Here is a 13,459-nt window from a genome sequence, read left to right as displayed (position 1 = left end):
TATAATAATAGAGCTTCAGCGAATTATTACATTGTGTCGTTAATATGTACGCACGTGTAAATAAACTTGTTCTCTCATTTTGCTTCAGAGCGATATCTCTGATAGACATTAGGTGTTACGTTTCTTTTCATCTTATTGTTTTTTTTATATATTTTGTTTCTTACATTTTTTTGTTCATTTTACCGAGTACCCATTGAAATGTTTACAAAACTCTCGTGACTGCAGATTTCCACTTATCAATTTGTTTTCTCGTCTTATCGTTGGCGTTTTTTAATAAATTGCCCGAACCTCGCTGGATGGTCTCGGAAATTCGGTTATTCCTTTACAAGCATCGTTTGCAAGGCGCATCGTCGTTAGAGCATAAAGTTTCACAGAAGAAGCGTTTCGTTTTATCTTTTTTTTCCCCTTTAAATTTACATCAAGAAAGATATATATACGCGTATGTATAATATACAATTCTCATCGGCCAATGAGTCGAACGTCATCTGTAAGCATGGGTAAGAAAACTTGAAGTGACTTCCTGAGATAATTTCCGTTTAAACAACACGTGTATCAGAGCGGCAATGATAGAAAATAAACTTTTAAAAAACACAATATCCTTTCGTAATAATAAAAATGTATGCGTTCGAGTCCGAGATTAATAATAAAGTCCGTTAAGGTTAGTCCATAACGATCATTAAAATATACTTTATGTACATTTGAAAAATGTAAACGACGATAAATATTATCCGATCGACGATCGAAAAGATTTATATGTCGAGAGAGTAAATTAGTATAAAATTTTCATCTCCTTCCTATATGACACTCAGATCTTCGTATTATCGAAATCTCCGCGTTCAGATAATGATTCAACGTGATAGAAAGGTTAAGGGGACAAAAATCGAAAAAACCGACTGCACAAAACGCCTTATTTCGATCGTTAATATTTAGCGATTATCCATATTTAAACATTTCAATATCATCATCATCATCATCATGGACGGTATAATGTTTTGAACGTTTCCCCAATTTTCTAACTTATTACGAGTGACGAGAACGACGCGTGTCTTCAAGTATTCTTACGGATGCTGGTGCCTTTTAGCACTTCGTTTACTCGTCGTCGACGCAAATAATTCGGTGAGAGTGCAAAAGGCGGTCGATCGATCGGATTCCGGATCGGGCAACGTATTATAGAAACCCACGCGCGATCACAGCGATATAACAACAATTCTTACGAATAGCAACAATCGGACCATAGCTCGATAACGTTAACCGCGTCAAGTTTTTTTTCTCTTTTTTATATCGACGTATACATGTCGCGGAAATTTAACTAACAATTTTTTTAAAACCTTTCTCTTTCTTCGTTTCAGGTGATAAACGATAAACGATAAAAATCCATCGAAAATATGAACAAAAGTAAGCAACGTAGAATCAAAATTTTTCGCACAATAATCGCAATGACAAACAATTTTATTTATTTCTTCTTTCGTGTTTCTTATTTCTTTCTTTCTCTTTCTTTTCTCCTTTTTCTTTCTTTTTTTTTTTTTTGTTACAGAGGACGGTGATGTTAACGCGAGCGAACTATAGCCACGCATAAAAGTATCAATAATATTGTTTAAGCATCGTGTCGTTAACATATATATAAGCTCAGGACAGATGTATCTTCTCTTTGGCATCAGCTTAATTAACGCCAGCGACTGAATTGTCTCTCTCGTCGGTTTCTCGCAAAATCCTCAATGTCCACTAGTTTTTTTTCTTTCTTTCCAATCATTCCGTATACTTTTTATTCCCATCTCGTCTTCCAATGCTTTCTTGTACGGGTTCATGTCGCTGGCTCTATTACGAAACTATAAACTCATGCAAGCGAGCGTTTTAAAACCTGATTTGCTTTCCTCGTGATTCCTCGCTTAATACTGTATTAACGGTACGAGAGACCAAGGACGGACAGCTCGGTCCTCGTCATCTTTTGCTTTTCGTGCACGCAAACTCCTATACATCGTGTATGTACGCGATTCACGCCGTGAACGTCGGTATCGTGGCTCGCAATCCTTCGCAGGATCGTTCGATCTTAGTCTTTTATCCCAGCTTTTTCTTACGTTATCTTTTTTTCTCTTGTTCTGTTACTCGTTGTTTCATTCATTAACGACGACTCGAAAAAAAACACAATAGAATCGAAATCACGAATCACAGCTTTCGCGGAACGTATACTACGTTGCACAACAGGAGATGGGTTGGATTCAGGGATAAAATATCGTCAAGGGACGTCGAAACTGGACGACCGAGAAAGCAAGGGCTCGAGAAAGGATTCGCGGTAACGCGTTGTAGAATGAATGTTTCTCGTTGAGTCTTTCGTCGTAATTAATTACCATCGTTAATCCGGATCACCGGCTGTGAATTGCATATACATCGCAAACAGGTCACGGGAGACAGGAGTCGATGCGTGCTATTTTGTTGGCATTAATGGGATATCAATAGTCCTATTAAGGGATTGGTTGGGTCGCGATTGTTTTCGAAATCCAGTCGCCGAAGGCTGTACGTATAATTAGTCGACAAGCGCGACAATAGATGCTACGTAAGTATTAAACTGCTTTATTTATCGGATTAATTGAAATTAAGCCGTAATTACTGACATGAGTGTTTTATAATTGTTGCCTAAAAAACTGTTCGTGTTTGTTTGCGCGATGTCTTTCTTGTTTAACCATTTGAAGAAGACCTCTAGCATTATGAAGAGTATGAAATTGTAAAATGTAAATAGTAACTCGGTATGATTATTCAAACATTGATAATTAAGGTATCAAATTGGATTGATAATCTGTCAGGAATATGGTCACTTTGAAAGAAACAAAAAAAATAGAAAAACAAATGTTAACGCTAAAATACAAACATTATTTTATGTTCCCTCTTATGACATTCCCCAAATTTTTATTTTCATGTTACTACATTAGTTCAATGTATTATTTGATTACAAACTGATAAAGAAACTTTTGCTAGTCCTAATTATCACGAACGTTTATGTTCTAATAATTAATCAGAGGACTTAACGCCTTTTTCCCGATGTCGTCCTTGCTTTCACGTTCCATTAGCAATATTCGACGGAAAGGTGGCGGAGGGTGAAAATCGAGGACATCGAACAGGCGTGGAAGATAAACAGAAGAACGATACAAAAAGCATAATTTTCTCGTTAACTGTCTTTTGGGCGGTTTGCTTCGGTGCGGTAATCTCTTCTACGAGGGTCGGTACTCTCTTTCTTATGTTTTCTTTACTTTCGCCTAACTTTTAGCGGATGCCTTATTCTCTACGTTTAGCAATACGTAATTTGCTCTGGATAAGAGATAGCAGTATCGCAACTTCAGCATCCTGTCGATTCTGTGTCGTCCGCTAGATCCCGCTTTTATAACGTGATCTTCGCTTCTACATTTGCATCTAGTCGTGAAACAACATTAACCGAAATAAATCGTAGAATACCATCGGATCAAGAATTTCCAATGAAAAGCGGCTGTGCAGGCGTTTGCGTTGCGTGGTGTTTATTAATGTTTTAAATTCAATCTGTTTGACCGTGTTTGAAAGCACGAAATGTATTTTCGAAATAAATTGCTCCTGAGTTCGTAGAAACAGTTCGGTTCGATGGTTATTTCAAAACTTCCAAACCACGGTATGTGTTCATTTAAATTTAAAAAGAATCGAAAGGTCTCAGTCATTGAAATATTCGAAAATATTCTTGGCCTTTCCAATTAATTACTTTCTCAACAAATTTGTTGTGATAATTGTTTCTCAAGGTTCAAACAACACATCACAAATCATATCAAAATAAATTATTATTCCAAGTGATAATGTGATTGCAAGAAACTCGATTTCTCTAAACATTCTCATAAACGGTCTATTAAGACATTCTCATACATAGAATACTGACAGGATGCTTCAGCCTGAACACCCGGAAACGCCTATATCGTTTTATGTCTATATGACCTACGCTAAGTGTTTTTGATTAAAACTGTTTAGCTTAGAGATTACATAGAATGTGACTACATTTCAACCACTACAAAGATCAAACGACTACAAGAGAGAAACACGTTAAACTTCTTTTCAGACTGACAGGAATCGTGGTAACAAGGATTTGGATGCGTCGATGGAGAGGAAGAACTGGACCATTTAGGCTTGAAGGAATGAAATCTCGATCCAGGAACCTAGGAAAAGAGACAGAGAGATATAAAGGATATCAGAATATTTAAACATCGACCTACGCACAATTCTCGTTGCGATAAATCAATTTATCATTATACTTTCTTCTTGCACCTGTGTCTACCCCGAAACTTGCAACTATCTACTTGCGTTGTACGTCTTCGAACGGATTCATTTCTCACTTTGTCACAACCTTCCCTCCCCCACACATACGCATGCACAATAAAGAAGGGGCAAGAATGATTTTGACTTCGATCTTGATTTTTCTTTTACGCTAGATCGCTGCTTATCTCCACGGGGCTACATACTCGGCTATCATATTGATTAGCTGGTGAGACTGTCGCAAATCATCATACGTTGACGTTTTTCGGTAGAAAATAACTTCGACACTCTCGTCAAATTTTAGCATTTTAAACTAAATCTAAAATTCAGAATTTTCCAAATATATATATATATCTATAAAACGAGCTAAACTTTTATTTACTGCTAAATGTTCTCGAAGCAAACGATTCCACAGTTCGTTTCGAAATACCTTGAAAAAACTGGAGAAGCTGGAGATCTTGCGCCAAAACTGAAAACGTGGATATCGAACGAACGTTCAATTAAAAAAACGAACTAGATATTTCCTCACGTACGCCAAGCGTACGAACGCGCAACAGCCTCGCCTTTGGGCATCCTAGATTCGGACCGTGCGTTCATCTCTGTACTCTTTTCTGTTTCCTTGTTATATGATTTCCTTTCAAAGTGTGACGGTATAAGAGAAGATATACATTAACTACCTACGGTTCTACCAGTAAAGAGAAGAAGAAGAAGAAGTTGTAGTAGTAGTTTTAGTTGATGAAATGGAGGAGCAGAAAAAAGAGAGAACGTCAGAGGAGGGCTGAGGGGGGCCTTGATGTTCGGGTAAACCGGATAAATACTCGGCCCCGTCTCTCGCGTGCATCGATTTCTCTCTTTTCCCTTTCTCGGTTCGGTGTTTACGTGTTTTACCCGTTTCATCCCTCGCAGGGACTTTTCCTTCTTTCCTGTCTATTCGAACGTCAAATTTTTTCGCGGAAAGCAGCGCTGCGCTTACGCAACTAATCTCTTTCCTTGTATCGCAACTATTTTCTCATATATGTGTACATATGTGTGCAGTGAGCCAGCATGCTCGCGCACATTTTCAGTATTTTCTTTGTATAAGATGTGTGTATGTGTTCTTGTTTTGCATGTAGATGATAATATGTCGATAGGTGTCATGTGTATATGTATGGATGGTGTTACGCGCGCGTGACGGGTTTCTCTTTTCGATATATCTTGTGTTTTTAGCAATACCTAATGGAATGGGGGTAGAGGCAGACGACGCTTTGCTTGACGAAGGACCACAGAGTTTGCCAGCCATGCGTCTGTGAACATTTTCGTAACTTCCGGTCAAGAGATTCACGTGAGAAGAGGGTGTATACATATTTACATTATATAATTCTTTTTTTCTGTTTTTATTTCTTTCTGTTCATTTCCGATCACGGTTATTTCGGTATACGAGTTTTTTTTTAGCGGATACCAGAGCAATTAAGAGGCTCGGTGGTTCGTTGTTGCTCAGAGTTGGGGAAGGGTAGCTGCGATTTTTTCGTTCAGCTCTCATCGTGAAAAAATATTCAGCAAACAAGCTCGCGGCAAAATCGCGCTTGTTCCGATGACAGCTTCACGCCAACGCTTTCCCAACACTGTTCCTCTGTTGGGTAGAAAAATCGTGACTCATCGATGCATGGAAGTGTTCAAACTCAAACAGGATTTTATTTCTATAGCGGATATATTATTTCTCTACAGGATGAGCGCGAAACACGTAGACAATAAATTGGCTGTATTTAGCTAACGGAAAGGTACTTCCTTGTAAAAGGTGTCCGTACGTTCGATGCTCCGATGCAATGATCAAACGTTTAATTGTAACAAAAAGGATCAAGTGTAAATGGAGAAATTTCAAACATCGACCAGTCACGTTCTCATCAATTGTAATGGTATGGATGTCTTTTAAAAAATACTGATAGAACTGAAAAAAGAGTTTTTTAGTCAGACAATACGATGGTTTTGTCCCTTTGAAAACATGAGGCGAGCCAATCGCGAACGAACAAAATCTGGCTTGTCAGTCAAATCGTTCCTTGTAATTAGAAGTGTCCCAATATCGCGTTGTTTGCGACAACGATGAATAATAATAGAGCTAACACGAAATACCGTACAATATCAAACAGCAAACGAAACAAGATAGAACCAAACGCGCCGCAAAAATATATGGCGAAAGAGAATATCAGCGATCATGTCCTTCGTAAGAAAAGGTATGAGCTTAAAGAGGCCGATCCGACGAATAACGCCGCCACACGTATTACAGTAGCATATTGAATGTATCGATCAATGGTTTGTTCGTCATCGTAGAAATGAATAATGTTCGATTGACAATCTATATACGGTCCGTATATCAACAAATATGAACAACATTAATTTACATAGTTCCCTTTGTATATTTATATATATATACATATATTTATATGTATATAATTCTTCTTCTTATTTATATGAATTGTGTATATATAATTTATTCCTTTCTATATATATATATATATATAAGTATGTATATTTCCACGAGCACATACGTGGATGTGTGTATGGATAGCAAATACCAGCATATCGTTAAGTTATTGCTGACCGTACTCGTACATTCCTAATAACTCTATCTACAGTTCGATGCATTCCACAAACAACTACAATTGGTTTTAACCATTAACTAACCCTTCTTTAGCGGGTCGACTGTCGGATCATGATGTCATATTAGTGTTGTATATCTCAATATGATAATCTGAATATTTTAATATTTTTAATTAATTTCGTTGTCGATCATTAGTATCATCCACGTGATCACTTTCTAATGTTGGTCCAAACAAAAGTTCTAGCAACCTCCACAACGGTCAATGCGTTAACGATTATTTCGATATGAAAATGACGGCAATTCAATCTATTCATTCGATATTTAAACAAATGCCGATTAAAAAAAAAAAAAAAAAAAAGGAGGACAAAATTCTATACGGTCAGATTCTGTCAATTTCGCACGTTTCGCGGAGAACCCACTGCACCCACCCACGTACCTACCCGTCCATATGTAACCGTATAAACGCGCGTATGTACACGCTTGGTCCAAAAGCGGCTCACGTCGCGCGAACGACATGCATAGTCGTATATAGCACGCGATCACGACCGCTTTCCGACCGCTTTCCGACTGCTACCGTATATTCCTGCTATCCCAAACGTATTTGTATCGAACACGTACGAAGATGAGATTCCGTTCGTCCTCCCAAACGAGCAGACGAGCCGATGTGTGTATGCGCGCTCGCGTGCACGCGCGCTACGACGACGCCGCGAAATCCACAGACCGGCAGGTGTCGCGTGTAAGCTTCGGATACTTGGGATTCTTAGCTCGAACCCCAGCCCTTCTCCGGTTCGAACGCTTCGAGCGCAGCTGAGAGCTACGTTGCGCAATATGTACAACGGTGTCCGGCGCGTCAGTGTGTACATGCGTATTCGTGTGTATGGTACAAGGGCGTACAACCCTTTAGAAGCGCACGATACGATATAAAGTGCGACGTCGCGGGAAGAATTGAGAAGCGGACTGGATTCGCGAGACTTTACCCCTCTCGCAAGAACGTGTATTATATAACAGGGAACGTTGGCAAAGATCGTAGGTTAGTTTTATGTCAACACGATGCTTCGATCAGGACAGATTTATTTTTCAGGGGAAGTATTGATTCGACTCTTCGCATTCTCCGGGAAAAAATAACACTCGATTGAAGTTGCGTATATTGTGATTGTAAAGAAGAACATCTTGGGTAGAGGTGAATGATAAATATAATAAATAAAGAATCTTTCAAGAAAACTTGGTAACTCGACGACCACATGGGGAAAATATGGTAAGTCTACTTTTATTGGTTTTTTGATTGTTGTATGCTTTTTTATTAATTTAACGACTAAAGGATTAAGAAATTTAATTAATTAGTCTGCGCAACTGAAGTTATCAACACTTTTTAAACGTTCAAACATGATAGAGAACGCATATTTAATCTTAAAATGATATGAGAAAATACGTTTTGATATGAAATTGGTTGACAATGTGTTGAATTTTAAAATGGTTCTACGATAAAAGAATTAAAAATACAATTTATCATGTTCTTCATTTGTGACCTCTGTGTTAAAAAAAGAAGAGAATATAAAGAAACAAGCGTTGCGTCGAAACGCAGGTACGAATTACATCTTGAGTCAATCTTCTCCGGAAGATCGCTGGGAATCGAGGCTCGATTTCTAAACGAACGATTTTAGATAAGAATAGGAGAAAGAGAGGAAAAAGAGGTTACGACTGTTACGAACAGACCGCGTCGCATCGTTTGCTCGAGGGCTAATACGAGCAGTGGGGGTTTAGGACGCCACAATAACCCGCGGCCACCCCTCGAACACCCGTTCCCTCCTTGCGCGCCATCCATGGTAACGGTAACCAACGATTTATTGCGTGGCGCAACGAGCGCGCACGGTAACACGTTACGGTAATGACTGTGAAATACGACGGTGCACCTCTCCTACTGTGCAACCCTCAACCCCCTGCTTCGTCGTTGCCCCGTCACGGTTGCACAGCCAGACTCCCAATGAAAGGACGGGACTTCGATACGACGTATGCGTGTACGCACACACGTGTGTATACACCGCGTGTGCACGCGTACACCGATCGTGCATCGAACTGCCGGAGAAATATCGCCGGGTTGAAAGAGTGTTCTCGGAGAAACCTCATCGATCGTGTGAACGACTGCTGCGCGATATCGGTCTGCTATGTTGTAAATAATGCGCGCGTGCAGGTGTCAATTTGGACGGAGCACCTATTACGTCGCGAAGAATGTGTATCGGAGGTGGACAGGGTGAAAATTGTAATTGATTTATATTTCGATCTTCTGTATGAGGAAGATGGTGACTAAGAGGATAGTGGCGTCTTTGATACGTAGATTTTGGATGGGTAAAATTGATGTTTCATAGAATAATTCCAAAGCAAACTGTTGTTTATGACATATTCATGTTTATCGCGGTGAAAAATGAGATATATGTACTTTGGTATATTAGGTAGAGATGACATAACGTAGTTGTAAATTGACATGTTTGGTATATAATTTGAAGTAGCTTTTATTGATATAAAGAAAATATGAGTATGAGCATTTACCTTGCATAATTAATATAGAATGGATAGGAGGGATTAAAGCACTAAGGAACTACATTCATTAGTGTACAACAGTTCTGGAGTGGAAATCCTTATACTCATAAAATATGTCAAATTATTAAGCATTTCAACCCTCGAAACGAATAAAGTTTAGCCCTTGACAGGTTTTACGGCCGCGTTATATCTTTTACACCCAGTATACCAAAATCAGAGGCCTTAACAGACTAAAAAGTTTTACAATCGCGATAAATAATTAAAGAAATTCCGAACTAGTTTATAGCAGCCTTTTAAAAATAACTTTGCCAATAGAGAGATATTGTGGTAATAAATTTTCTTGATGTACAAACGGAAAACCATCGCAAATATATTTTATGTTAGAAAAAGTTGCGTAAATTTTGCACTGAATTCGACGCGAAATTAATAAAATTTACCCATGGTTCTTGGAAAATTGATTCTCTGGATTTCGAAAATATATGAAGGGCGAAGAAATTAGTTATAAATCAAGAGACTATTTTGGAAGAAAGACAATCTGCTATAGTTGGTTGGTGAAAAGGCCGCGTATAATTTTAAGTGTGATGTTTAAAAATGTTGAATGTTTGAAAAGTGATAGGGTGGAATACTGATAAGTAGCGCGATGCAACATTTCGCCGCTTAACGTTCTATATCTCGTTTATTTAACGAATCGCAACAACCATTAATTTGCTGATACCCACTGAAAGCGGAAATTTCAATTAGCGCGAAGATTATAAGAATTAGGTTAATACGTGTTTAAAATTGAAACCGATTTACTCCAAATTTAATCAACTCCTGACGACTTTTCGCATTGCACCGTGCAATGAATATTTACTTAGAACAAATATACAATGACCATTCATTAACCATATTTGAAATTATACTAATAAAATTAAAATATCGTGGTTACTAAGAAATAAAAATAGAATCCTCACCTTCGGAAAGTTCAAGTTAAATAACAATACAACTTCGCTAATGAATTTCATTGCTCGTAAATTCGTTTAGTTAAAAGTAACAGACAAAAATACATAGAAAAGAAAACATGTGAATCTTTGAAAGAACAATTGTATTCTCAACGTTATGCGTATAATCCAAACAATAAATAAGATAACAAAAGTTTACAATCAGTGTACAATTTGCCGACGACATTACGTATCCATTACGTATCCATTGCGTATACTTTCGAAATTACTCTATATTCAGACTTTTTCGCATTGCAGGAAAACCAAGGAAAACGTGTAAAGAAGAAAGGAAGAAAGAAGGATGACTCTGAGAATTTAGAATAGGCGATAAAGAAAGCTAGAGACGAAAAGAAAGGGAGCAGAGAGAAGAGGAAAAAGCACATAAAAGGTGTGCTGATTTATTTTTGCGTCTTATAAGGAATCTCATGCTAAAGTTCGTCGAAGTCGCGAGATGATAGATTCGCGTACTAAACTTCCTCTGTCTCAGAAATGCAAAGAAGAAAAGGGAGAAGGAAACTCGTTATCACGATTATATTCGGAAAACTCGTCGTTACGTCTGTCTAGTACCAATCCTACGAGAAAGCTTGATGAAACCGTTATTAGTCGGAGGGATAGACGTATTATAAGAAGAACTGCAAAAAAAGAGCTGGATTTTGTCTCGACGTAAACGAAGAACTAAGCATTTTAGCAGCTCACCTTTGGCAAGCATCTCTTTTTTTTCACACGATCTAATCGGTGTTACTACGCATATGTAATACACATCGTACTGATGAATCGTATATGTATTGATCGTATCATCATCTCGACTAGAAGCAAAAAATGCCGTTAGAGTAATGTATACGCAACCCTTTGCTTTATTTCCCCCCTCTCCTTTCACGCATCTTGTTATTGCTAAATAATCACATTACGGTTACACAACACGCATCCCTCGATCCCGATCTACACGTTTCCCCTAATGATTCTCGTAGTACACACGCTCTCGCATACGTTCCACGACCTTTTGCATCGGTCCGCTCATTGTTCGGGAATGATTCTGTACTCTGTGGAGAGGCTGTGTAGCGATGTGTCTCCGGCTGATAAGGGCGGTAGTCCCAAGGCACCTGAAAGTACCACCAACCCCCTCTGAGTCCCGTAGTCGCACTGGGTGGTCGCAAGTTTTAGTTTTTTTTCAAAAAAAATCTTTTTTGTAAGTCAAATCTTTCTTTCTCTTGCGCGCAATAACAGTCTTTCCTCTCAACAACAGTCTTCCTCCCTTTCTCTCCGATGCGTTTAGGTTAGAAACGATCACAACATCGCATACGTTCTGATTCTCTGGTCAATGGACAAGTTGTCAAGGAATTTCTCGACAGTTGGCATGCAACACACCACAAAGTGACAAAACTAGACGCGACTGGCACGTCGTTACGGAGAAACTGCGAGCACGGTGCCCCATGTGCTTGCTTATTTAGTTGGTCGGATTCGATCGCGAATGCAACAACTTCTCTCAACGTATCAAGCCGTCGGAGGAAGGTAATAGTTTCTAGTAGCTGGTCGTGGAAAATTATTCCCGCGTCACTGCATTAGCCAAAGTTTCGAACGTTCACAAAGGTAATGGTAGTTATTGGTCTGGCGTGTACAACATTCAAGCGTTTCTGTGGTCAAAGTGATTATGTGAGTAGAATTTATGATTTTCTTGTTGTAAAATATCAAAATTTCTTATTAAAAATTGGTTATGAGTAACTTAATTTTCTGCAGCCCAAACTGAAAACAATATGAAAGTTTAATGAAATAGACATTGTAAAATTGATTTTGGAATTCGTATTACACCCGTTAATTATTTCGTTGTTAAATGTATCGTCATGTCAGTTTCATGACAATGTACGATATTATTCACCATGGCTATGTACGTTAACATCAAACATGTATTTGACATGATTTAACTAAATGTAACCAAACATGTAATCAACAAAATGAAAGTACTCGCATATCAAAAAACATTAGTACCGTGAACCAGTCCACCGTCCGATATCCCGTCACATTACAATTTCTCCCTGAAACAAAGAGCTATCCCAGGCACGAGGAAATCTTTTAATCTCTCTTGATGGATCGACTCGGAGAACAAACGAGCAGGTTCCGTCGCGAGCGATTTCACGTGAAATCACTCTAACACCACCACCTCTTCAACCATCTAAGAGATATCTATCGATATATATATATATACACGTATTCCTTCATTGGGCAGTGTCTAACGCGAGTCTAACTGCCGCCCACGGTCGAACGAGAATTTCTCTCGATTGCAAATTCCGACGCGTGAGTTCGATATCTGTCGGAAAATATCTTTTCAACAAGGAGGAAATTCATTTTCGCGCACCGGTCGCGTATCGGCCACCCCTCTTTCGTATTCGAAGAGAGAAAGAGAGAGAGAGAGGGTGGCTTCACCGACGAATGTTTTTCGGACATTGGGAGTATACGGACGACTTTAAGGCGGAGGGGTTTTCATTCGCAGTGATCAATCATTGGTGGTCGTTACCCACAATTTCTTTTTCTTCCTTCTACCGCCATGCCTCGTGAACCATACGCAAAAGTACGAAAGAAAGTACAGAAAAAAAGGAAGTAAGAGGAGGGAGCGTTTGCGGTCGCGCAACCGCTCCACTTCCCGGACTGGAGGTTATTCAAATGCGTTAAATAGCGGACAGTGAGGGAAATTGGAAACGATTCCAGGGAACATCGGGACGTATGGTCTCTGGAGGAAAGTAAAAATATGCCGGTTTCTTTTTTTGAAATGGCGGAGGGAATCGAAGAAAAAGAGGACGCACGAGGAAGGGATGTTCGTTCCGAGGGATGAACCAACGTCCGAAAAACATTATGCATTATTTATGAGTTCTCTTTCTGCTCGTCCACGTGAATTATTCTTAGGATCGATGTACTTCGAAGGGAAAAAATAATAAAATATATATCACGGCGATTAGATCAACGGCGAAAAAAGCGCGATATTCGAAACCGTTTACGTTATACGTCGCGTATACACGAATTGTTTTTGTGGATATACACACGATGTTCTTTTTTCACACAGCAGCGTTTACGTCTGTTTCCTTGCAGCTAATTTATGTCCGGTCGACGTGCATGGGAC

At 38.9% G+C, this 13,459-nt stretch overlaps 1 protein-coding gene across 8 annotated transcripts in view; it reads right to left on the bottom strand.

Annotated features, from left to right (window-relative positions):
• Positions 1 to 13,459, bottom strand: part of LOC117215078 (RNA-binding protein Musashi homolog Rbp6) — a 761,999-nt gene that overhangs the window by 20,310 nt on the left and 728,230 nt on the right. The window contains exon 12 of one of the 8 annotated variants that reach the window (XM_033461509.1): positions 3,243 to 5,543. The exons of 6 other annotated variants lie outside the window; for them this stretch is intronic. In XM_033461509.1, coding sequence (XP_033317400.1) covers positions 5,473 to 5,543 — 71 coding nt within the window. In that variant the 3' untranslated portion in view covers positions 3,243 to 5,472. Of the gene's footprint in view, positions 1 to 3,242; positions 5,544 to 10,433; positions 11,451 to 13,459 lie in introns of those variants that run through there. One more of the 8 variants, XM_033461508.1, reaches the window with a different exon arrangement.

The sequence above is a fragment of the Bombus bifarius genome, unplaced genomic scaffold, assembly GCF_011952205.1.
Source record: "Bombus bifarius isolate JDL3187 unplaced genomic scaffold, Bbif_JDL3187 scf7180000009343, whole genome shotgun sequence".
Taxonomy (NCBI): Eukaryota; Metazoa; Arthropoda; class Insecta; order Hymenoptera; family Apidae; genus Bombus; species Bombus bifarius.
Note: the sequence above shows the minus strand (reverse complement) of the source record. Positions and strands in the feature narration are given on the sequence as shown.